The 24,371-nt window shown below is 44.1% G+C and overlaps 1 protein-coding gene across 3 annotated transcripts; it reads right to left on the bottom strand.

Moving 5' to 3' along the window:
* Window positions 1–4,081: 4,081 nt before the first annotated feature.
* CCND1 (cyclin D1) lies at window positions 4,082–23,917 on the bottom strand. 3 transcript variants are annotated; one of them, XM_074885094.1, is made up of 7 exons: window positions 23,406–23,917; window positions 22,275–23,301; window positions 21,460–21,842; window positions 19,445–19,660; window positions 18,623–18,782; window positions 12,979–13,127; window positions 4,082–7,511 (listed from the first exon to the last, which is right to left on the bottom strand). In XM_074885094.1, exons 3-7 carry the CDS (start codon window positions 21,655–21,657, stop codon window positions 7,356–7,358), a joined length of 879 nt encoding a protein of 292 aa, XP_074741195.1. In that variant the 5' UTR covers window positions 21,658–21,842; window positions 22,275–23,301; window positions 23,406–23,917; the 3' UTR covers window positions 4,082–7,355. The 3 variants fall into 3 exon arrangements, with proteins under 3 accessions (XP_074741195.1, XP_074741196.1, XP_074741194.1); XM_074885095.1 differs by having other exon boundaries at window positions 23,189–23,301; XM_074885093.1 differs by having other exon boundaries at window positions 21,460–23,301.
* Window positions 23,918–24,371: the final 454 nt, after the last annotated feature.

Below are 24,371 nucleotides of genomic sequence, written 5' to 3'. Positions count from 1 at the left end.
ATCAAAAAGCTCAATTGTCCGTTTCGGATGGTTTGCCATCAGAGTAGTGACTTAGGACACCAGGTCACTTGTTCAGTGCTGGCTCAGGTGAGTTGTCGTAATGCTCTAGTGGTGGTTTAGTGGTTCTTATTAAATGATTTGCCCATCTCAGCTTCTTGGAGACTGGTGCTAATGTTACAAATAACATCCTTATGGTGGGTAATGTGTTAGCTGTCATAGGAGACCAAGCATTTATTGGAATATAGCTTGCAGATGGATTAAGACAAGTGTCACCGGGCAGTCAGGTGGGATGGATGAAATAACAAAACCACCCAACTCGGCAACATATAATCTAAAACTTATTTACTTAGCAGGTTGGGAATAGTGAGTGGATAGCAATTTCCATTCTGTTATGCACATGCTACATGCACAGATCAAAGGCCTAGACCTTTAGCACGTGAACCCTGGAGAAGAGGACTCTGCTTCAACCAGTCGACGCATCAGGTCCTGGCTTGGAGCTTGGCCTGTGCACGTAGCGATTCCTCCTTTGGTTCAGATCTCTTGATTATATTAGATAATCTGTACCTGGAGCTCTCTCCAACCCCCAGGGGTTACCCTCTTAACCAGTTACTGCTTTATGTATTTGCCAGCACAAGCACTCCCAGGCCATTCTCTCTGATTTTTTTTCCATGTCTAAGGCCAGTTACTGGTGGGGAGGAAGTTCTTACCGCCCTCTGGTTACCCACCCCAAATGTGTTACCAAGTGTGAATTTAGCAACAGTTGCCTAATGAAGTTCTGATTTTGCTTCTTTGTTTTCCAGTTCATGCCAGATTAGTCAGAGCTGAGCAGATGTAGTCAAGGTCTCATTTGACTGGGCAGTCTTTGGCTTTCAGGTAGGCTTCACCTCTCGACAGACATGTTAGCAGGGAGGATTGTACTGTGTATGTCCATTAGCATATATTTTTAATATAATGGGAAAATAATTTTCTACTGCAGTCTTCATGTCTGGACAGACTGGTATTCTTGTTTTGAGATGGATTGCTATGTAGGGTTTTTTTCATCTGAAATTTCATCAAGGATGTTTTTATAAATAATATAAGCCATAATTAAAATTGAGAGATGAAATCCACACAGATGGATTATTTTTTTCCCTTCTGTGTAAGAGGGAAGACCTCTAGCAGCCACTAAACACAGCCTCCCCTGTCCAGAGAGGCAACTTGAGACAAGTAAAAAGCTGTTGTTGCATTGGTCTGTGTATGGTAGTGACTGCTCCTTAAGCTTGGGGCTATTCTGTGAAGGAATTGATGCTCTGAAGGCCACATTAAAAACAGCTTCAGGAGTTCAGTAGAGGTGGTGGTGTGTACTCCAGGAGCAGATCTGTTGCCAGCACACTGCGGGTGGTGCTCCTGCATCAGCAGGGCCCACGCAGAGCGAAGATGCCGCCTGTGTGCCTTATTCCCAATTTGCTGTGAGCACAGAGTCTTTCTGCCAGTTCCCTCTTCAGGTAAAAGCCCTCAGGAAAATGATGGCTGTGAATACTTAGTGATCTCCCTGAAATAGGAGACTTTTCAATACATAGTCTTCACACAGGCAAAAAGTAGGACAGATCTAAGTAGTGTTCTGCAGATGCTAATAAGATCATCAATAAATTATTTCCGTCTTCGCTCTTAAATGTCTATTGCATTAAAGAAACAAAAGGGTAACTTCTGCCTTGATCCTAAGTTTCTACTCCTTGACTCTAAAGAACAAAATCAGAAGTCTGGCAAGCTTCACGTTTTCAGTGTAATCCAGTGGACTAATTTGCAATCCCTTTTTCATCATTTGATTGGAATACTGTGTGGAACTCGGTCAAAAGCCAGATGGGAATCTATGTTTGCCATGCCAGTGCAATTGCTATTATCAATTATATTTGTAGGATTGTAAAAATACCATGTTTGTCTGAGGAGATACATTTCCCATAAAATGATGCTGTCAGGAATTCATTAAAATGCCATCATTTATAGCTTTACTGCCTTTGTCCTGTTGTAGCTTTTCAGTGACGTTGCCAGGAATCTTTATTAGAGTATCTAGCCTACATGCCTGGGTCATTCCTATGACTCCTTTGAAATAATAGTTCCAAGCTTCACTTTCTCCTTTATCTTCTAGAATTTTCTATCACTTAAAATGCTAGATACACTTGAATGTAAGTGGATGCTGAGTTTTTACATTTAATAGATCTTGTTTATTCTTTAATAAAGAGTATGTGAATTTAAGTGTTCATAAAAGGTCCAAGCTTGTTAATCCATCTGAATTCAGTAATGGAACTGAGCAGGTTTTCTGGAGGTTTTTGGAGGTTTTTCTGTGTACACGTCTCAATCTGATGTAAGAAAATGCAGTATTTTTCCCTTTAATAAGCTACAGCATAGCCTAGCTGAACATGCATATTTTTTACAGCCTATAGTAAATTGTTTTTCTTGCTACATTCTTGTCTTTCTGCCCTTTGCAATGTGAGTAATACTGGCATAGTTCACCCAACATTCAAATTTAGTAGTCTGCATTTAGTGATGATGTTTGAGAGAAGGAAAATATAAATAACAGAGCTGACTCTGTGGGCTTAAACCTACTAGTTTATAGAACAGATAGGAAATGCAAAACCCACTTATCATGTTCAACAAAATGCATGTTTAAATTACTTGCTGAATCATTATTTTTTTATCAGCAAAAAGGTTTTTGTCCCAAATCAAGATTTCCTAAGTATGTCTTCACTCAATTTTCAAACATTTAAAATCAGAAGGGTTAGCCATCTGATACAAAAGTGAGCCTTTTTTCCCCCCTTTGTCTTCTTTAAAATATGCTGAAATTTTGCAGAAAACTGGTAAAAGATCTGTGTGGAAAAAATGAGTAGTTTTTGACTGAGTCCAGTTTAAGCTTTGGCTTGATCTGTATTTAAAGTCACTGTGAATCTAGTTCAGATCTCCTTTCACTGCTATACAAATCTTCCTCGGTGGCCTACCAGCGTAACTTGACCATGTTGAGGAGCTACTCATTTCTAATGGAAAACATTACAGATCACGCTATGTACTGATATTACTTTACCTGAGCTGCAATTTTACAGTAGGCCACACAGTTCAGGTTTCTGTCTGAAATGGCTGGGAAACTGTCAAGCTAATACAAGCTCATACTGGGATTCTTCTGATGCAGATGGTTACTCATCTATTGGTAACAAAGTAAGACAAACTTACTTTGCACTAGACTATGATTAACATGTTAGGGCTTATCTTAAGAGTTTCATGTTTCATTTCCTTTGCTGTACTTACTGCATAGAATCAGCTGTAATGTGATGTTTAGTCAATGGGAAACTCGGGAGGCAGACACTAGATTTCTAATTTGTGACAGGAGAGACAAGCACTTGACATTTTACGCGAATTTTTTTTTTTAAGGCAGAAATATTTTCATAGGGTAAACAGTCACATATATAGGTTAGAAGCTTAACCATCTCCACTAAAAATAAGCTGTTTCTGCTGTGTTCAGCTCTGGTAATTAATGGTGTGCATCCCCAGTTTGGAACACAGGTTATAATTTTTATCATTTTACTTTATAATCATATCTAATTTTTGTCCTAGGTTCATTCTTTTTTACGTATTTTTAGTAGGCTTTTACATTTTTCAGGTTTATTCCTTATCTTACTGATATAATAGTAAGATGCGAGAGCTGTGTATGAGGGGAAGGGATGGAAAAGGTGGCAGATTAACTATCTTCTTTAAAGGTATTGTAGGACACAAAACCTTGCACTGATAAATAAATACAAACAAGCTTTCTGTACCATCCAGCACCTACTTTATTTACCTTTTTTTGACAAGAACCACCAAACGGCATTTTACTGAGTATTACCTTAGATGTTTTGCTTCTTTAAAAATACACATTACTGTGACAGGCCCTCACCTACCATTGCTAAAAATACCTATGGTTTCCTAAAATAACAAAAGGTTTTCAGAATTGCAACCATTAAAAGCATGGAGAGTCAAAACCAGAAAATGTCATGTGGTTTACTTACTCCATCAGGTAGTTACCGCCATTCAGCATTCATGAAGGCAATTAAAAAACCAACACAACAAGCAGACATTGGGTTTTACCAATTTTATTTCTAGACTTTAGGTTTTTTTGCTGGAAACTTGTCTGTTACAGGTCTGTTGGTGAAAATGTGCATTTCAGACCAGTGATGCCAATAAGTACAATATAAAAATGTACAAATCTGAATTGCTTGCTTACTACAGATTGTTATAATAATGTGACAAATAAAGCATCTCTGTTGGCACATGAACCCACTTATCTGGATTTGGCCTTTTAGTACATACAATATTTTAAAGAAATTTGCAGTACACACTGCCACTCAGTGTAACACATAATATAACCAACAAGCACTAACTCAATAATCATGTTTGGTTCAGAGACACAGAGATGCCACAAACAGAAGTGTTTTATGAGGTAAGCAGTAAGAAATGTTCCTGAAATTTGGACAGAATGTATCCAGTCCTCCTGGGTCCTGCGACTGCTAGTAGCATTGCAATGCTTTATTTATGCACTATGTAGGATCTCAACTGCATTTGCCTCAAAATGAGTTCTAATTCTGTTTTGGTTTAGCAGCATACAGGCAACAGCTAGATTATTCTTCAGCATACAACTCTGTTAGCTGGCTTATTTATGAGATTTACAGGCTTTTTAAATTAGCATTATGCTATAATTAAAAAAAAAAAAAACACAAAACAAACAAAAAAACCCAAAACAAAAAACCTAGTATATCATAACAGATTAAACACACAAAATACTTAGAGTTCCAGAAGATAACCTATCATACCAAGTGATGTGTCCCAGCTGATGGGAAACCACATCAGGTGGCATACAAAAGTTATATTATAATGCACCTTTCATATATCAATGTGGCTAATAACACAGCTTAAAACTACTATGATAATAAACCCCAGATCAGACAAAGAATCCAGCTTTATAAAATGCATAACAAAAAAACTGACATTACTTGATCTTCTGAAATGTCTGCTGTTTTTAAATTAATGCAACCTAGTTGCAAATCGCGAGACCCATTCAGAATAACGTTCGATGCATTTCCATTTGCAGTAGAACTATGAGGCACTGTGTACGAACATTAAAACCTGGTCTAGACACGGTTAACTGAAGTATGAGGTATTGTGAAACAGGAACCTTTTTGGAATAGAGCAGTAATCACATTAAGTAAAAATTGATCACATAAAAATCTACAAAAAAATGATGTCAATAATATAATTTTCTATGAGAAAATTAAAACCTATAACATGGCAGTATATGACATTGTATAACAAAAAAAAAAAAACTGATCCACAAAATAGCAGCAAAACACAATGACAAAGATACAGAAAAGCAATGTTAATTTTTTTTTCAAACCATGCTGGGAATTTATCCATAGCAGCTCAATAAAAATGGAGCATCCACTCCTTTTCTTTACTCTTTTTCTTTTTTTTTTTTTAATTTTAAAATTTTTTTCTTTTTTCTTTTTTTTGTTGTTTTTTTGTTGTTTTGTTTTTTTACAATCAACACCTTAGCGGCAGTTTTCTCACATACATTTCACCATCACATTCTCCTCGAGCATCAACTTCAACAGCTATGTCCACGTCCCTTCAGCTACTTTCTAAAATAATAATAAAAAGATACATAGCCAAGATGTGCAAATTTTCTATTTGTAGCTAAATAAAAAAATGGGGCATATACTGGAATAAGAACTTCTTTCAAGTAATCCAATTTTCATATCTATTAACTATGGCGTTTTTTTCATGGTTAGACTGCTTTTGAAAATGTATAGGAAGGGGCCAAATAGACTGCTTTGTTTTGGGTTTGTTCTTTGAAGCGTGTCCTTTTTTCTGTAATAAGCTGTGTTAAAACTGCAACATCAAGGGTAGAAAGATTTTTTTTTTAAAAAGGGGCGATTGCATTATTTTACAAATCATACTGGCCTTACGAACATCCTCTGCAATAAATATTCTTTTTAGCCTTAACTATAAATTATATATTTTAGTGTTTAAAAACCTTCAGTTGTAAAACATCTAGCGACAATCCTTAAACTATGCATCCTATATGTGAACCTTTAAGGCCCCTAATTTATAAAGATGAGTTGGCACCAAAGGATTCTAAACTTCAACTTTTCTATAGAAAAGGATAGGAAGATATCCTGGCAATTTGTGAATGCAATTTCTCTCACTGGAACACAACCTTCGGAAAAAAAAAAAAATCACCTCTCCTCTAACACCATAGTTAAATGCACTTGCTTTGCAATTCCAAGTTTGCGAACAAGCACTTAATATATTTCCAAACCATTCCATTAAAAAAAAATTCCCACACAATAAAAGAATGTATTTCCTATATCTAATGGACTGAAAGTGCTTTGAATGGAATGGTTTTAGAATATTACAAACAAACAAAAAAAAAAAAAAAAAGACTGAACTGTGGATTGAACCTGACCATAATTAGGCTGAATATCTGTGGGGTCAGACCAGCATTTTTACACAGGTAACTACAAAAATATGAAGATTACAAAAATATAATATATTATGTCACTATTTCGGTTTCTCTTTATAATAGAGTATCGTATGAGTAGTACATTGGCCTTTCCCAACAATGCTAAGCTGAAACCCTACAAATGCCTTATGCACAGGCAATCCACAGGCACAAAAAAAGATTAACATATAATAATGCTGCATCCTAACATACACTAACTTATGGGTTACGTTAACCATTTATAAGGTGAAGAGGATAAAAAAAACCTAAGGAAATAAAATAAACATTTACAGATGAATTATAAAGTGACTAAATGCATAAGCAAGCAAGATACAGAAAAGCCTAGAACTGCGTTAAAGCTATGCTTTTTAAAGAAAAAAAAAGAATATTTCATTTACTATCTAAAAAAAAAAACCCTCTTCTACTTTAAAAATGGTTGGTTGGTTTGTTTTATATGTAAGAAATCAAATCTAATACCTCCCCTGGAGACATTTTGTGTGTTAATGCCTATTTTTACAACATACAGACAAGAACACTTTAATATAAAAACTAGTTGATTATTATTGTATAAAATCCTCTATTTTTGTAGCACAAACCCCTGGGGGTAATGCAAATACTATTTTTTTCTTTTTTTAAGACAGTTTTTGGGGTATTTTTTTGTTTATTTGTTTGTTTGAAGTCACAGATGGAAGGGAGACAGAGCAAGAAAAAATATAACAAGACTGGTTTTCCCTTCTGGTATAAAAATGTCCTGGAGAAAAGGGTTTCTGGGGGGGAGATCCTGATGCTGATTCCTTCTCAGATGCCCTTTCTTTGCTTTTCTCGCCAAGCAAACCCATTAGAAGAAGTCCTCTTAAATGTTCACATCTCGCACATCAGTAGGTGTGCAGGAAAGGTCTGCTTCATCCTCTACAGTCTTTGTTTCTGAAGATATGTTGTGCTGCTGTGCCTGACGTAGACTGGATTCAAGGAGGGATTCAATCTGTTCTTGGCAGGCTCGTAAACAATCCTAGAGAAGATTAAATGGAAGGAGAAAAAGACCCAGAGTCCTTTAGAAAACCAGTAAGATCACAGACCAAATACCATTTCTTGAAAAAGCAAGAGAAACATAATCAGGTTATTTGGGAGGGCAGCAGACTGAAAGGAGTGTGTGAAGAGCAGGAGAAACACTAAATGGTGAAAGGATTGGACAAGCTACCCCACTTCCTGCAGGATGCTAGTCTGGATCCAGACTTCAGCAGGTAACTCTTGCCATCTTCTATTTAATGGCCTAGGTGAGCATCTCCGTGCATGGTCCTCTGGACAAGCCGTGACTGACGTTTTATTACTAGTCTCAGCCCATAGGTCTACAACTGAATGTGATGGACACTCCACTACAATTTGGAGACATGTAGTAACTAATCTGGGCGGGAACTTGACACAGTAAGATGCTGTAGCTTGCACTACTACTTTTCTGCCTGTGCTGTTAACACTGTTAACTCAGCAGGTCTGTAAAAGTCCATTCATACTATCTTTTACCTCACTGTACTCTATACCTTTTGAAAAAAATAGGAACAGTCTGACTGGACAGCAGTGTGAATCAATCAAAAGTAAATGAGTGGAGGTGCAAAGACATGAAACTGGGCTGGAGTCAGAGCTGGTCCATGATTTACCACAGAAATGCTTCAGCAGTACAGCCTACTAGAAGTGATGGTCATAAACAGTGATTTTCCCAAGCTCAGTTCCAATAATATGAAGTTCTTACTTAGATCGAAGTGCCATGTATATATTTAGATATCCATGCCCAAAGTTGCCTGCCAACTGCTGCTATGTGCAGCAGTGGGCAGCTTAAGAGATAACTCATTTCTAACTCAGAAAACATCTGAACAGAAGAATGTACCCGGCTATGACCCCAAAATGGAGAGATCTTTCAGAACCACCACTACACACCTTCATAACCACGCATTACAAAGTGCTGCCAAGCTTTTAGTTTGCTACTGCATTCACCTTGAAATCTCAGTCAGGGTGAGATCTCTTTCCCTTGCTTCAGAAGCATTTTCTCAGAGCTGAATGCACACACAGTCCTAATGAGTGTTCAGGAGGGTGCAAGGGCCTCGCTGCTTGCACGGACTTTGGTGTGAATTAAAAGCATAAAGCACCAAGTAGGATCTTGTCTGTGGTGGGGGAAGGTAACTTCCCCCAGGCATTAAACCATACCATGACTAGATATATCCAATTCCACTTAATCAATCCACAGCAATTAGAATTGGAGAAGGCCTGTTAGCTCAACCTGTCCAACTTTCTGCAAGTTATGGTTGTGTTCTTCAGAGCCACATACATCCATTGCAGTGACACAGAAATGGTGCCTTAAATGGGCAAAACAATCACAGGACATTTCGCCAAAATTCTTCCAGTGTGCTGTTTACTCATATCTTTATAACAAACGTCGTAAGCTTTTTCCCCAACATATTTAACTCTGTGTATTAAGGACTTTGAAGTTTCCTTTCAGTATTGCCTTTTCTGATTTAACCTATGACATGTGTTAGCCCTTGCGGTGAACCCAGTCTTCCATGATAAATTGCCGTCAAAAGTGTTAGGATGTGCATGACTGAGAATGAATGTTGTTTTCCTGAGAGGGTGACCTGCCTGCTGTTTTCTTTATTTCCCAGTTTCAATTCTGCCTTCATTCAGAAGCTTCTTGTGTGATCTACCAGCTTTTCACTGATTCCACTACCACAAGAATCTCCTCTGCCACCAATAAGGGCACATGGCATTTGGGGTAAAATAAGATTAGAAACCCAAGCAAACAATTCTCTGCAAGTCCTTTCTGAGAGAGAGGGAGGTTAATCCTACCTCTAAGCAGATCAGACCATCAGTTACAGCTCACTGAAAACACATAACCTATGACCTTTTCTGGTTTAAACCCTAGTGTAATATTTCCTCTTGACAGAGACACACAGCGTTTTAAATGACAAAAAGAAACGCCTCATATCCTAAAGTCATCATGCCTTTGGCTCCTACATACCTCTGGCCTTCACAATAAGATCTCTATGAAGTCCTTTCACCCCTTCTCAAGCTATGACGGATCCATCCTGACTGAGAGGCTTCTATTTGTATGTCCTGTACCACGTACCTCAGTCACACTTGGAATTAGATGTATGAAAGAGTAGTACGTGAATACAGGTTTAGGTATTTTTGGTTTTACAAATCCAGGCACTTTTGAGGATAATTCTGTTTTAACAGGGTAGCATGTTCAGTGTTCTAAACTGAAAGCCAATTTATTTTCAGAGCAAAATGGCTTTTTGGTGGGGCTGGGGGAGTGGATTTTTTGGTGGGGGTTTAGTGTTGTTTTTTTAATCCTAACCATTTGCGTATAGCATGTTTGAGCTCTGAAAACTAAAACCATTCAAAAGAATTTCTATAAATACCTATTCTTCTCCCTCCAGAGTCCAGTCATGAATAATTACATAGGACTATATAATTTAAAGGTAATTTTTGATCACAGAATATTTTTTTTCCTGTGAGATTCTCCAAGTACAGCATGTTGTAACTATATTTTTTATAACATGATCTTTACAATGTATTACAAACAGACTGTGTCTTAAGCTACAGTTAATTAACATTTTTTTAATGTTTTAGGCATTTTTGTTCATTTCTTATTCAGATGATTATTAGATGAATAGTTTGTCTGCAGGAATGTATTAGAGCTAGCAAAAGTAACTGCAAAATATAAAATTCACTGAGAACAACCTCACCAAAGGTTTTTTCATTCTCAACACTGAAAAGCAAATACAAAACTTGTGCATTACTCCAGTAACTTCTCCCAACAACTTTTCTGCTTCACTACCCAAATTTTCAATGCCCACAGTTTGTTCAAGGTCATAAACCCTTCCTGGATTAATTAAGCTCCTCAGTGAAAAAAAAAAAAAAAAAAAAAAAGACTTGCTAGTTTAACTGATGTGGTCAAATACCTTTAACACACACAGTAGACATGATCAGACTCCAGGGTCAGATACTAAAGGAAACAAACAACAACAAAAAAGAAACTGCTTGGAAATCCTTTGTTACTGCCTGACCCGTTCTGGATAACAAGCACATGTCTGAAGGTGCCTCTGAGTAGGGGCAGGCAGGAGACGAATTCCAATGTACTAACAGACAGCATGGAAACCCAATCTAATCTAGTTTAGTGAATTTCTGGCCTGGAAATGAATGTCAGGTAAAATTCAATCTGTTTGGATGATGGGGTCAAGAATAGAATGATGGAAGACAGCCCAAGACTTCTAATTGTGATTATCTGACTTCTAATTACCCCTGATCAAAGGCAAAATGGGAAATTGGACTCCTACCAACGTAAACATGAACCATAAAGGAATTCCAATCAGGTGATATTCATTTTACTTTAGATTCAGCTTCCTTTGAGACTAAAGGTAAAAAAGTGTAATTATATAACCTGAAATCCAACAGACCAGTTGCTCTAGCTAATAGATAATCAGGGAGAATGTTAGCCATGTTATGATGCATGCTCTTAATATTTCAAGACAATCCAATATAAAGTGTATTCAATTGTGCAGTCTGACAGGGGGAACCATCACTGTGGAGTAACAAACTTCATATAAGATAACAGGAATAGCATTCGAAACCATGATTTACATAGGCACATCTTATGGGGAATTCTCTATGCAGGGGATTATGCTATCTATGAAACCAAGCAATTTTCTCTACTCAAAGCAACAGTAATGGACGATGCTGTTCCCTTATTCCATTACAAACACAACAGGATACGTATACATACATAGAATTTTATGATGCTTATTTTCTGTAGCAACCTATACCAAAACCTTACTTCTAACTCTAGCTGCTCTAACACATATATTTAGCAATGAAAGCTGGAGTGTTACTTCCTTTTAAAGCTGTTAATTTCAGTTTGGGTCATACAGAATGTGGCCTTTCAATGACTCTGCACAGTACAAAATAAACAACAATTCTCTTTCTTGCTAAAACTACTTTCTTTTCTTTTAAAAGAGCGCTGTCATCAATTAAGTCAAGTCACATAAGGACATACGGTTGTTCTCCAAGATGTGAGAGAATCTACTTTAATGTTCTGTATCAGGAATGATTAAATAATGTTTGAATCAGATACTGTCAGAACATATAGAGAGCCTAGTATTTTTCCTCAGTACCTGCTTCAAATATCTTGCACTGGATAGTGGCCAACCATACACCAAAATATCTACACTGTTTACAAACTGACTAAAAGCATTACACATACATACCAAACTGAGCAGCATTTTACTTCAGCATTTGAAGTTCTTACAGTATTTAACATTTCAGCCCTGGATGCATATTACTTTAGCTGCAGTAATATAAATGGCAAAAATAACGTGCGCAATACTGAGGCGTTGTTAAGGTGATCAAAATAATAAGCTATCATATTTGTCAGGAATTGTTTCACATGGTCTATCAAAAGTAAAATACTTTTGTGAATAATTAATTATGATGCATTCATCTTTCCAGACATCACTCAATCCTGTCAACAAAGTCCAATTATACAAACCTAGTTTTGCAGTGTCTGGACTAGTACAGTTCTCTATGTATTTAAATTATTTACATGTAAAATAATTTAACAGCATCTCAAAGATTATGCTGCTAACCACAGAGTTGTCTTTATTTGACTCATTGTCCAGAGCTTGGAGACCTCACAAGAACCTTTTTAAAGCATCTATTTATTGGTCTTCCACATTGTTACAAAACAAAGCTCAACTCTGCCCCAACTTCACACACCATTATGACATGGATCATTGACTTTAGGTCTTCCTTGTAGGCTCCCTTCCTGGCCCATTCACTCATGAAAGGTTTATTGCTCACTAGTTACTGATGTGCATCTCCTGGAAGCTGCAGGGCAAAATGGGAGTCCTGTGAGGACCATCTACCTTGTCAGAAAGTCGTGGGACGAGCATTTGTTCCGAAAAGGAATTCAATACCAGCTACTGTGCAGGTCTAGCACGTAATAAACCAAATTAGATCATTAGAACTCTTTTAAGAAGGGCTTTTTCACACCACTTGGCACAATAAAAGGCCTCAAGAATGGTCAAAGATAAGGTCAGAGATACCACTAGGTCTCAGTAACTATTTCCTCGTCTTATTTTCAAAGTTTTGTTTTACATAGACTCCCGGTTTAAATACCTACAACCAAACACAGCCTCTGCTATGTCCTAAATCGATGCAGTTTCCTTTGCTTTGTCAGATACGCCTCTCTAACAAACATTAGAGCTGAATGTGGCATTCCTATCAGTGAACTGCAGCAGCAGTAATCACAGATTATTAATGGATATAATGACAACTAAATAACTGGGACGGACACAAGAGAACACGTTCAAAAACCCCACTCTGAGGTTTGACTTTTATCAAGATTTACTGTCAGATTAGCTACTATGCAGTAAGCAGGCATTCATTCTTAAACTCTAAGGCAGGAGATCAACCGAGAGAGAGTCACTTACCGGATCACATTTGATAACTTGTGATAGGAAATGTGTGAGGCATTGATAGGAGAGGAAAGTGTTAGTGTTCCCCAGATGCAGGCCTTGCACAGCTGCTACCACACTGCCAGCTGCAATCATGGAAGGTGGGTTTGAAATAAATTTAATATCTGTATGAAGAAAGGAGAGAAAAAAAAAAAAAAAAAAAAGACTGAAACGATTGCTTTAGGAGAAGCCTGCCCATACACATACACTCTTCTACCAGCATGGATTCAGCTGCCAACTATTGCATCTGAAAAGGTAGGGAAAATCGTGAGCAGAAAGGTGCCTCCTGCTCCACACTGTTACAGGTCCAAACCTGTAAAGACTTATCCATGAGCAACTGTACTTCAGTGAGTAGCCCTTCCTAGCACTAAGCCTGGGAGACCATTCATCACTTTGAGGTATTTTTATCATAAGCAGGGCCCCCCATTCTTCAAATGTTAAAATACTTGCCACTGTGAATAATAAATAATAAAGTGAATAATGCCACTGGGGTCAATGGCACTATACATCTGAGAAAACCTGTTCGCATTCTTAAGCGTTTCGCATGGTCAGATCCTAGGTGCACTCTAATAAGGAGTCCTCAGGCCCTTTAAAGCAGAAACCTTTGCACTGACATTCAAAGGAATATAGCTTTAATGAACAACAACATCAACAAAAAGAAAGAAAGAGAAAGACTGCTTAACCCTGTCAGGAGGCAGATAAATCCATATTTAAATTAAGGTTTCATCTTAAAAATGCTTTGTCTCAACCTAGTCTCTTGTCAGTGGCTGCCATCCATCCTGGCAACAGGGATTTAATGTAAATGTGGCATAACTAAGTGACGGGGGTCCCAAGAATTGGCGGACAATCAGTTACATTCTGATGTGACACCATGCTGACAAGAGGCTGGGCCCCCTTCCAGACTGCATTGCTGTAGGTCTCTCCACAAAGCCACTCCCATGATTCCTTAAGGGGCTATCTCTGCCATTTAGCATGTTTTTGGTTTGTTTTTTGTTTTGTTTTGTTGGGGTTTTTTAATAAGAATAATCCACATTTTAATGCCAAGACTCTTTCTGCTGAACAGGAATGTGTTTGATCCGTGGCAGTGTACACCTTGGAGGAGAGTCAGAAACAAAGGAAGTAAGTGGCACAAGTAAATGTCTAATTTTGTGAGGAAGAAAGGGAAATGCCACATTATACACAAGAACCTGAGATACATTCCTTCAGCTTTTATCAGAATACAACTTCCTCTGGGTTGAAAAAATATAAACCATCTGTCAAACCCTTGAATGAAATCAAAGGAATGGACAGCTTAGAGGGCTCAGTGGAACAGTTTAAGTATTAAATCATGCATCTCCTTTATTATGATAAAATAACTTTTGTGTAAATGTTTTACCAGTGAAACTAAAGACTTTGGGACTCTATGAAAGTCCCCTCTCTGAATCTATTCATATACCTCTGACACTCCATTGTGGCCCTGACCAATACCCACCTTCAAAGGGGCATTTCGCCCAGCGTTCTATGAACCTTCAAAATTAAACTGATACGATGAATTGTGGCCAAACTTTTGTGATGCACTGCCAGTGAAAAGGCAAGCGTGATCTAAAGTCATCTCATTTATGTTACTGTGCTTAAAATAAATATAGTTTATCCCCTTTTCCTAATCCGCCCATTTCCAGGCGGATAGAAGTACACCCACCCTCTGGCAAGCTTCTGTCACTCCCCAAAATCAAAGTAGTCCAGACTGCTTACTGACACTATACACATGCCCAGGCCAGTCCCCTAACTGAAATACTGATACACAGTTGCAGGTAGACTTCAGAAACAAGGGATTTCAGTAGGCAAGCATGAATTCCACCAAGATTGGGTTGCTCAGAGGGGTACGGTGGCAGCACGTTCGCGCCACTATTTACTGAGCCCCACAAACAAAACATGACCAAAATGTGTCAGTGTAATGAGTCTGATCTGACAGGATCACGTTTGGGATTAATATTTGCGTTCTTCTTTTAAATGGCGCAGTAAACAAGAACATGAATTCATAGTCACACCCTCATTCTTTCCAAGGTGGAAAAGTGATAATGAAGTTTAAATGACCAGTTTGTGTCTGTCCCTATAACCACTCCAGACAAGCAGCATGGACTGCCTTTTTGTTGCAACTCAACAAGGAATTATTTGTGGCAGAGGCCACTAATTTCAGCATATTAATCAGGGGGCCCCTCTCGCCTGTAATTGGATGCCCCCAAGTGAAGAGTGTGGCATCATTGTCAGCCTCCATCGCCTCATCTTGCGCTATTGAGCGCTCAGGAACAAGGGGGCTTCGGTGAGATGAATTAGACCTGACACAGCCACAATGGGGTAGGGGGCCCCATCAATTGAAGCACACATCCCCAGTAGCCTATCTGAGACTTCATCCAAAAAGAATAAACAACTTCAGCGTTGTTAAAAAGAGAGAGAGAGAGAGAGAGAGGAGGGGGAGGAGAGAGAAGAATGCCAGCCACCCTGAAGGGAGGACAAAGCAGGCATATAGGCGCTGCAGTGCTTTAAAAAAAATTCCTAACAAGGCGAGTCACCCCTTTTCCTTTTTAAATGGAGCAGCAATTCCATCCGTCTGGAGAGCTGGGGGCTATGAATGAAAATCTTTTCATTGAGGCAAATCAAAACTGCGAACATAAATCACTTGCTGCAAGATGCAACAGGTTCCAACTGGTCACATACCTTGAGACTACCAATTTTATAAAGGCCAGAGAATAGGAGAATTGTAACACGCTTGTTTCAAAGGGGGATCTTTCTTTCTCCATCGGAGAGGAGGAAAGCAACAATAGTAATAACAATAATAATAATATAAAAGGAGCCTGGTATGTTTTGATAACCAGAGGAACATAATGAAATGCTGAAGCTCCAATATTTGTTGCTATTCATTGTTATGCTTGTATAGAGCTGCAGTTCTCCCTCAACACTGGTCTTAACTTGGGCCAAAAGAGGCCTGCTTCCTTTTGAGCTCTCCCTGCCTTGCTCGGCCATGCCAAAGCCCCATTCATTAAGCTCAATTATGTGTTAACTTCAAACAACCCCTGGTAATTTTTTTTTTTTTTTTGCTTTTTCTCCCCAACCTACCACAGCACAAAGACATCCTTTGGTGAAAATGGATTTTTCAAAACTAAACCAAATCAAACAAATCCACTGCTACTAGCCAGACAACTGAAGAGGGAGCTTAGAAGGAATTCCCCTCAACTTCACCTTGCAGCGTAACCCTCTCTTTCTGGAGCAAACACATACACACTCATCTACAAACACTTCCACAGCCTTCACCTTGTTAAGCCAACTGGCGGAGACTTTATTTTCTAAGCAAGCATTATTTTGCCATCTCTTCTTAGGAGACCCTCCTTTACAGTAGAGGACACGGGCTGTACTTCAAGCAAAAGATATACTGCACTTGCCCCTGAGGCCACTTAAGCGAGTGTCAGTGTTTCCAGTGGACTTTGGATTGGGCCCCACAGCATCCAGGCAGCACAACGCGTTTGCAGTCCATCTAGGTTCATTTTGGCAAGGGGAAGTACAACACAACCCAGCAACAGCAAAGCAAAGTCCAGATGCTGCTTAAGCCACATGTGATCTTCACTAGCCAACAAAGAAGTCATGAGGAAAGTGAGAGGTAGAGAAAATCCTGACATCCAAAAATAACAATAAAAATACAGAGCCTAGTGGCAGCCTTCCTGAGCACTCTTTCCCCAGGCAATATTCCCAACTTCAGTAGGGAGCTGAAGAGGGCCCCAATTCTGGTGAGCTCAGCACTGGTTTTTTTAAAAGCTACGTAAAACTCCCAGAACATGGTTCTCATTTACTGATCCATTCTCCAGCTGTGGTGTGTAGCAGCGTTAAAGGCTCTGGATGTGCTTCCTAAAAGAAACATAACAACACCGACAGTAGATCAAAGTACTGGACTCTTAGCAAGTCTCCAACCTTTGAACTACTCTTGTTTTCATCCCTCTCATTGCCAACACAACAACCTAGGTTAAACATCCCCATATCCAAAGGGGAGGCCGGGTAGCTGTTCTTTTTAGCTAACAGTGGAGGAAGCTTCAAAGTTAGCAAATCACGCATTCGGAGTCGCAGCAGCCTTATCTGGTAGAATCCGGCATGGAGAGTTATGTCTGATTTTCCCAAAATGTTGCTGCAGGTAGTTTGAAGGCTGTTTGAAGGTTGTAGCGCTCCGAACACCGAGCATTATTCCAGGCAATCTAACTTACGAACTGCCCATTATGCTGATGTTAGGCCCAAGATGAAGAGCAATGCCAGTGTTTATAAATTTTATGGCTTGGTCATTCTATCTTTAGGCCTTGCAGTAGGACTAATTCTGTGAAATAAGATTTTTCTTCTGAGTGCCTGCAATCTCTCTTCAATCTTTTTATACCAAATCCATCTCTGGAAGATAAACTACACAACATTAATTTGTGCCATTGACCACACACATCCCACCAAGGTTTTCAAGTGTGGATACCTCAAGTACAAATGCGGGCTAGATCTCTTTATTTAGCACAACTGCTACTGAATATTAACGTTTACTAAAGCACTGTATCTCCTTTACACTAAGTTTTTATCAGTGTGAACAGAATGTCTGGCATTCCTCTTTACGTGCTACTGCAAAAGAACATTTGCTTTGGCTGCTTTTTCTTCCTTATTCTTTTGCCATTCCTTATTCTTTTGCCATTCCTGGACTGATCTCGCCATACTAAAAGAAAACGCGCTGAACACGTTTTGTTTAAACACAGTATCTTCCCTCTAGAACTTCTGTCCCTGCTCCTCCACTCTGTCCTGCGGGAACAGTTAAGATTACTGGAGAACAGAGAGTCTTCTAAAACTTTTTTTCCTTCCCACGTGTTAGGGTTCAGTGGGTAAAGCCGGTACATGTACAAATGCATACACACAGTCCACACGCAAACATGGAACTTCAAAGAACCAGCGCGCACGCACGCACGGTGCCCTTGAAACCAAAGATCAGGCCTCTGCAAACCTGGCCTAGCGAACAGTCGGTGTCTTTGGAGGCTGGCCCTGCACATGGCTTCAGCACAGCACGTGGTCCGAAGGGTGCAGATGGCAGCAGCTCGGTCCTGTGCCAGGAAAGCCTCTGTGCCGCGTGGCCCTCCTTCAATCCACCAGCCACCAAGGAGGGGGGGAAGAGGCAACTTGAAGAGGGAAGTTTTAAAACCCCCACGCAGAGCTATTCACAAGCAAAATCTCCCTCCGCCTTTAAAAACAGTCTTAAGAATGAATCCACACGGGGAGGGATTCCCCGTACGGGCAGTAAGCCTTTTGCAGCCCCTGCATAAAACCAGACATACAGAGGTGAAGAAATCGTACCACGCTGAGCTGCGACTCCACGGCTAAGCTACAAAGAGGGGGGTGCTTCTCCCTCCCTGACAACACTGCCTTCTCGACTCGGAAGCAAAACATCTTCTGAAAAAAAACTTACCTCTGCAAAGTAATCCACCTTCTGCAAACAAGGGGCAATAATCGGGGCTTAAACTACCTCCCCACAGCTCTGCGAGCTCACTTTAGACCACAGCTACGGGAAGCTTTACAAGCCAGGGGGTAGGTGCGTGTTGGGGAGCAACACGCTTTGCTTAACGTGCAGGGCTCATACCTGTAGCGCACAGAGCCACAAAAGTCTGAGCATGTTTACGGATGATCTGCTTGGTGTCCTCTGCCAGAGGCATTTTAGTAAGGAAATGTTCAATGAAATCGTGGGGGGTCATTGCAGCCAGATTCCATTTCAGCTTATTCACCAGAAGCAGCTCCATTTGCTGCAAAGACAAGAGGGAGGGAAGGGGGAAGAAGAGAAGAGGAAGGAGAAGAGGGGAAAATGTGGTTAGCTCCGCTCACACGCGGTCGGACCAGCACTAGCCGCAGCTGGGCGAGTCTGTTCTCCGGCCGAGCCCGCTCCCTGGATTGGCGGAGGGGGGCTGGCGGTGCTCCCGCGGCGGGGCCCCGGCGCAGGCGGGGGGCGAGGACAGGGCCCGGGGGATGCGGGCAGGGCTCCGGGGGCGAGGGCAGGGCGCCGTGGGGAGCGGGCAGGGCCCGGGGGGCACCGGGGGGGCACCGGGCCGCCCCCCGCCGCGAAGCGCCCGCCGCCGCAGCCCCCCGCGGGGCCGCCAGGGGGCGCCCGCGCCGCGCCCAGCCACGCTGAGGCGGCGGGTCCGGCCGGGGCAGCCGCGGGCCGCGGCCGGGGGAGCGGGGACAGGCCCCGGGACAGGCCCCCCGCCGGCCACAGCTCCGCTGCCCGGGACACAGCTCCTGCGGCCGCGGGGAGCGGGTCCCGCCCGCCGCCGGCACCCCCGCTGGTGGGGAGGCAGCCCCCTCCCCGCCTGTCCCCCGGCTTCCCAATCGGCGTTTTAGTTTGGGGTTTTTTTTGTTTTGTTTGTGTTTGTTTTTTTTTTTTTCCTGAGGTGATTAAACGTGAAATTACCAGTAATTCGTCGGGTCTAATGGAGTTATCTGTATAAATGCACAGTTTTTCTGCGGTCAGAGGAATAGTTTCCTTCATTTTTGAAGCCACAAACATGCAGGTAGCTCCGAGCAATTGCAATCGGCTTTTCTTGAGGGGTTCAAACGACAAAAATCTGTCCAAATAATTCATAGCCAAGGGGAAAACTTCCTCTTCGCACTTCTGCTCCTCGCAAACCTGGAAGAAGGAGAGAGATCGTTGAACAATAATTTAATATAGGCGAAAGCTAGGCTTGTCCTGCCGCCCTCGCCTTCCCTCCCCCCTCACCCCCCAGGCTTTGCAGGGCAAGGTTGAAGGAGACGAGGGGGAAAATGCATTTGGGGGAAACGGATAAATAAGGGAAAAACAGACGCATCAAAGAAAATGAAAGAGAAAGTCACGAGTGACAAAGTGGGGAGAAATGTGGTGGTAGAAATCCGTAGGCGATTCATGGTAAAAGGGGGGGGGGGGGGGGGGGGAAGAATCGAAGAGGAGGTCTGTCCCCATCTTTCCAGCCCCTAGAAGAAATTTTTAAAAGGAAAGAAAAAAGCGGATGAAAATGCAAGCGCCCGTGTCTGGGAATGGGGTGCAGAGCCGGGCTTGCCCTGGGATTTATTTATTTCGCTTTTATTTTTTCATCTAATTCGCCGTTGTGCTGCCGATTCCCCTCTCTGGTCGAGACACAAAGGTGGCGTCCAGCCTCATTTCCCCAGACGTCATCTTTTCAAAAAATATTTAAAAATATTTAAAAAATTCTTGGAGCTCTCAAAAAAGGTTGAAAATGAAGCGGCGGGGGTCCTTTACCAAGCCCCGTGCCGATGGTCCTGCTGGGGGGCTCCGGGGAGACCCCCCGAAGTGAAATTCACCGCCTCCCTCTCTCGCCCTGAGCCCAGCCGGGCGCGACATTTCCCAGAGCAAGGCAGGGCGCTGCGCTTTCAAAAATTAATTAAAAATAGATCGCGGGCGCCCAGGGCTTCCGAAAAGGCATGAAAATGTAGCCCAGCTCCTGGGGCTCCCGCTGGGAGCCCCCCCAGACGTGTCCCGCCAGGGGACGAGGCCCTTTCCAACTCGCTTTTCCCAGGCGACCTTGCAGATCGCCGCCGCAGCACAAGCATGCCTTTGAGGGGTGACCACAGCTCCAGCCTCTCTTCGCGCTGAACAAAGAAACTTTCACCCTGCAACTCCCCCAAGAAATGCCGGAGCCCCTCCGGCCGGTCCCCCTGCCCGCAGCCCCAGCGGGGTCCCCCGGCCCCCGACTTTCTTCCCCCGGCCCCCTTCCCCCGCTTCCCCCCCGCAACACACACCCTTGGCTTGCTCCCCGGGACTTTCTTAATTTTTCTCCCGATTAATAAACACTTTTGCTTTGCAAATAAAAGAACAAAGATGGCGCATAATACTGGCACGGGCAGCTACTTGCATACGTGTACAAGGATATTAATTTAAAATAAAATCCTTAGGAAAAATTAACTGGCAGGGGTTCCCGGCGGCCCCGCACGGCGCTGCCGGGGGCTCGTCAGCCGGGGCCGCTCCTCGGCGGGGCGGCGGACCGGGGGTACGGCCGGGCGGCTCGTCCCCGCGCTCCCCGCGCCGGTACCGCCTTGCCCCGACGGCCGGAAAAGGTGCCGGGGCACCCCCCGACCCCGCGGGCCGGGGAAGGGGGGGGGGGGGGGGGGGGGGAAGAGGCGGCGTGGAGCGAGGAAAGGGGGGGGGGGGGGGGGGGGGTCGTCCGCCGCCCCTCCGCGGCGGGACCTGCCTGCTGCAGCGGGGATAAAGAAGCAGCAATAACGGCGGCGGCGACCGTAACCCCGTCCCGCGTCCCCTCGTTCCACGCGGGTGTCTGCGAAGCCAGAGCAACGTGTGCCGCGCCGGGGGACTTATTTCGGGGGGGGTTGGGGGGGGGGGGGGGCCGGGAGCTGCAGGAGATGGGGGTGCAGCTCTCCGGTTTAATTCATTTGGGTGCCGAAGCTTGCAAAGAAAATCCCCCGCATGATACAAACCTCCAACATCCAAGTGGCAACTATTTTCCTCATATATGGCAAGATTTCTTTCTGCACGCACTTGAAGTAGGAGACGGAGGGCGAGCAGGTCTCCTCCGCCTTCAGCATTGTCTGCAGCACCCTGTCATTGAGGAGGTTGGCATCTAGGTAGGCTCGTCGGATGGTCTCCACCTCGCAGCACAGCAGCTGATGTTCCATGTCTGCCTCCGTCGTCTCGAGTCAGTTTTCTGCAGCAGGACTGAGTCAGTCGCTCGCTCGCTCTCTCTCTTCCCCTTCCAGGAGTCCCTTGGATGCTGCTTCTGCTACTGCCGCTACAGCCCTCTGGAGGCTGCAAAACTTTCTAACTTCCAACAAAACTCTCCTGTATAGTCCCTGTGACGTTACTGTTGTTAAGCAGAGATCAAAGCACGAGAGAGAATGAGAAAGAGAGAGAGAGAGAGCCAAAAGCAAGGGGCAGAGCCCTAAAGCCATCCCATAGGCTTCAAGTCCTTCCCCTTTGCTTAGCTTATAGAGAGCAGGGTTTTAATGCAAATGCAAATGAGACAAGGGCTTGCTTTCTTCAAGGGCAAGGGAGAGGTGGGGGAAACCCAAATTGTCTCTTCAGTGTATCATGCATAATTTTAAAAATGGAGCGAGTTCTGCAGTGGGAGCCAAATGATGAATGGGGCTAGGCCACACACAGACACGCAGGGATATAAATACAAGGAGACTGGGTTGGTATTATTTTACTGGGGGCGCCGGGGAGGGGGAGCAGGGCAGTACCAGTGTGTCGGTGTTCGTTATCAATTATTATTATTGCCGTCACCAACGCGTACCTGCAATAGCTGTCGTTCAAAAAGGCGCGCTCCCAACCTGAACTCCCGGTCTTTGTAGTTGATCCCAAGGGAAAAGCTTTCTCCCATTTACTCAGCGCTATTTTTTCCCAGCCTAGATGGTTTTGCTGCACACCAGAATTTTAAATGATTTGGGGTCTCCCCCTCATCTACCAAGACGGTGCTTTTTCTTCTCTTCCTTTTTTTTTTTTTTTTTTTTCTTTTTTTAACGTCTTTCCTTTCACTTTAAAGGTTTTACCCTCCAAAGGGGCGCAGAGGTGGCAGGGGACAAGGCGATAGCTAATCCGAGCCGCAGTCAGCAGTCAGCGGCGGTGCACGCCGGGCAGGCCGCACTCGGCACCCCACCCCCACCGCGCACAGCCACCCAGAAAAAATATCCCAGCAGAGCAGCAAAATGGTGGCCAGAGCTTCCTCTAGCACCTACAGGGAGATGAACTGGGGGAGGGAGGGAGGGAGGTGCCGGCAGCTGCCAGAGCCTGCCGGGGCCTCATCCGACACGCCACGCCACCAGGACAGCCTGTCCACGCGTGACGTGCAACCGCGGGGCCCCACCGTAAATAACTCCCATTCCCCAGCTGAACTGCCTGTACCTGAAAACACTTCGCTTTGCTTTGTCTCTAATAAAAGAGTCTCTTTTCAACCCCTCACTTTTCGAGGGGCTGATAGGGGGGCTTGGGGCCTGGTGGAGAGTATTGAAGGTGAAGCCAATGCACTGTTGCATGGGAGACATGACTTGTCCTGCACCGACGTGGAGTGGGGGAGAAGTGTGAAGGCCATAAATTGGGGTTCACACTGCCTTCTGCCTGCCCGCCCCTCAAAACCTGAGCATTCCAATTAACCTCGGCCTCGGTGCTTTCGCATCACCCGGGTGCAGCGCCGAGAGCAGGAACACCTACCGGTGGCACGGCGCTGGCGGCAGCATCGCGGGGCAGCAGAAGGGTCTCCTGGCCGTGGAGGACACATTGTGGTGGACATGTCGTGGTGTCACAGAGCATCTCTCCTGCATGACCTGCGGGGAAAGCAGTGCCAAAGATCACAGGGCATGGTTGTTGCTCTGTTGTGTGTTTACGTAATCTCTTTGCATGGAATATCTGCCCATCTTCCCTAGTTTACCTATTTGCTTGACCGCTTGTCTCCATTTTGTCTTCGCCCATTAGGAGGATGTCGGAGGCCCCGAGGATCTCGGTTCCTCTCACGTGCCGCAGCCCGTGGGGCAAATCTGGACGGTTTCTCAGCGAGGAAGCTGTCCCCTGCCTACGTCACTCCACCGGGCTATTGTGCTTCATACGCGGGACACACACTTCTGTTTTCACAACTTCAGTTGGCCGGGGAGGTTTTAATTTTTAATGAAGAAACACGCCACGACCCTGCACTCCCAGACTGGAATTCGGCCTGCCTGTGATGCAGAACTGGGGGGGATCCTGTTTGACTTCCCTGCACCCCCGCACCTCGCCAGGGAGTGGATGGTTTGGGGGTGCAGGGAGAGCCCTTGGGGGAGCCGGGCCCAGCCTGTGCCGGCTCTTTGCCTCCAAACATTTGTTCCTGGCCACGTCGCCCGGGTCGCCCAGCCCTGCCCAGCAGCACCGACTCCTGCTCCCAGCCCCACGCCTCCGCCATCCTCGTTCTCCCGCTTGGGGTGGGCTTGGAGGTTTTTTGGGGGCGTTCGCCCCCCGCCCCCTTTCAGCACGAGGCCGGTGTTTCATTCATAAGAGCTCCCCGGCGGGGCGCGGGGCTCCCCGGCGGGCGGTGCCGGCGCTGGCCCGGGGCCCGGGGGAGCCCCCGCGGGGCGGCGCGGCCGCAGGAAGCGGCCATTAGCGCGAGCCAATGGGGGCGCCGGGCTGTTACCAGGCGGATCGGGCAGATCTCGGCGCGGGGCTCGCCCGGTCCCGCCGAGACAAAAGGGGACTGGTCACAACTGACAGAGCCGCCGCCACCGGGACAGGGCCCCCCCACACGCTCCCCTCTCGCCCCGGTGGCAGCTCCACCTCTGCCCGCCGCACCGGCCGGCCCCGCACCTGCCCGGGCCGCGGGGCGGTGCCGCCCGCCCCCTGCCGCTGGGGTCCCGCCCCCGCCGCTACC

Source organism: Strix uralensis, chromosome 15 (genome assembly GCF_047716275.1).
Source record: "Strix uralensis isolate ZFMK-TIS-50842 chromosome 15, bStrUra1, whole genome shotgun sequence".
NCBI lineage: Eukaryota > Metazoa > Chordata > Aves > Strigiformes > Strigidae > Strix > Strix uralensis.
Note: the sequence above shows the minus strand (reverse complement) of the source record. Positions and strands in the feature narration are given on the sequence as shown.

Excerpts from the sequence above, each read along its gene's own strand:
- CCND1 (XM_074885093.1), bottom strand. The coding sequence starts at position 21,657 with ATGGAACATCAGCTGCTGTGCTGCGAGGTGGAGACCATCCGACGAGCC. Across the intron at positions 18,783-19,444 it reads TTAGACCCGACGAATTACTG|CAAATGGAGCTGCTTCTGGT; the intron begins GTAATTTCACGT and ends TTGTCTTTGCAG. Across the intron at positions 7,512-12,978 it reads AAGTTATCAAATGTGATCCG|GATTGTTTACGAGCCTGCCA; the intron begins GTAAGTGACTCT and ends AATCTTCTCTAG.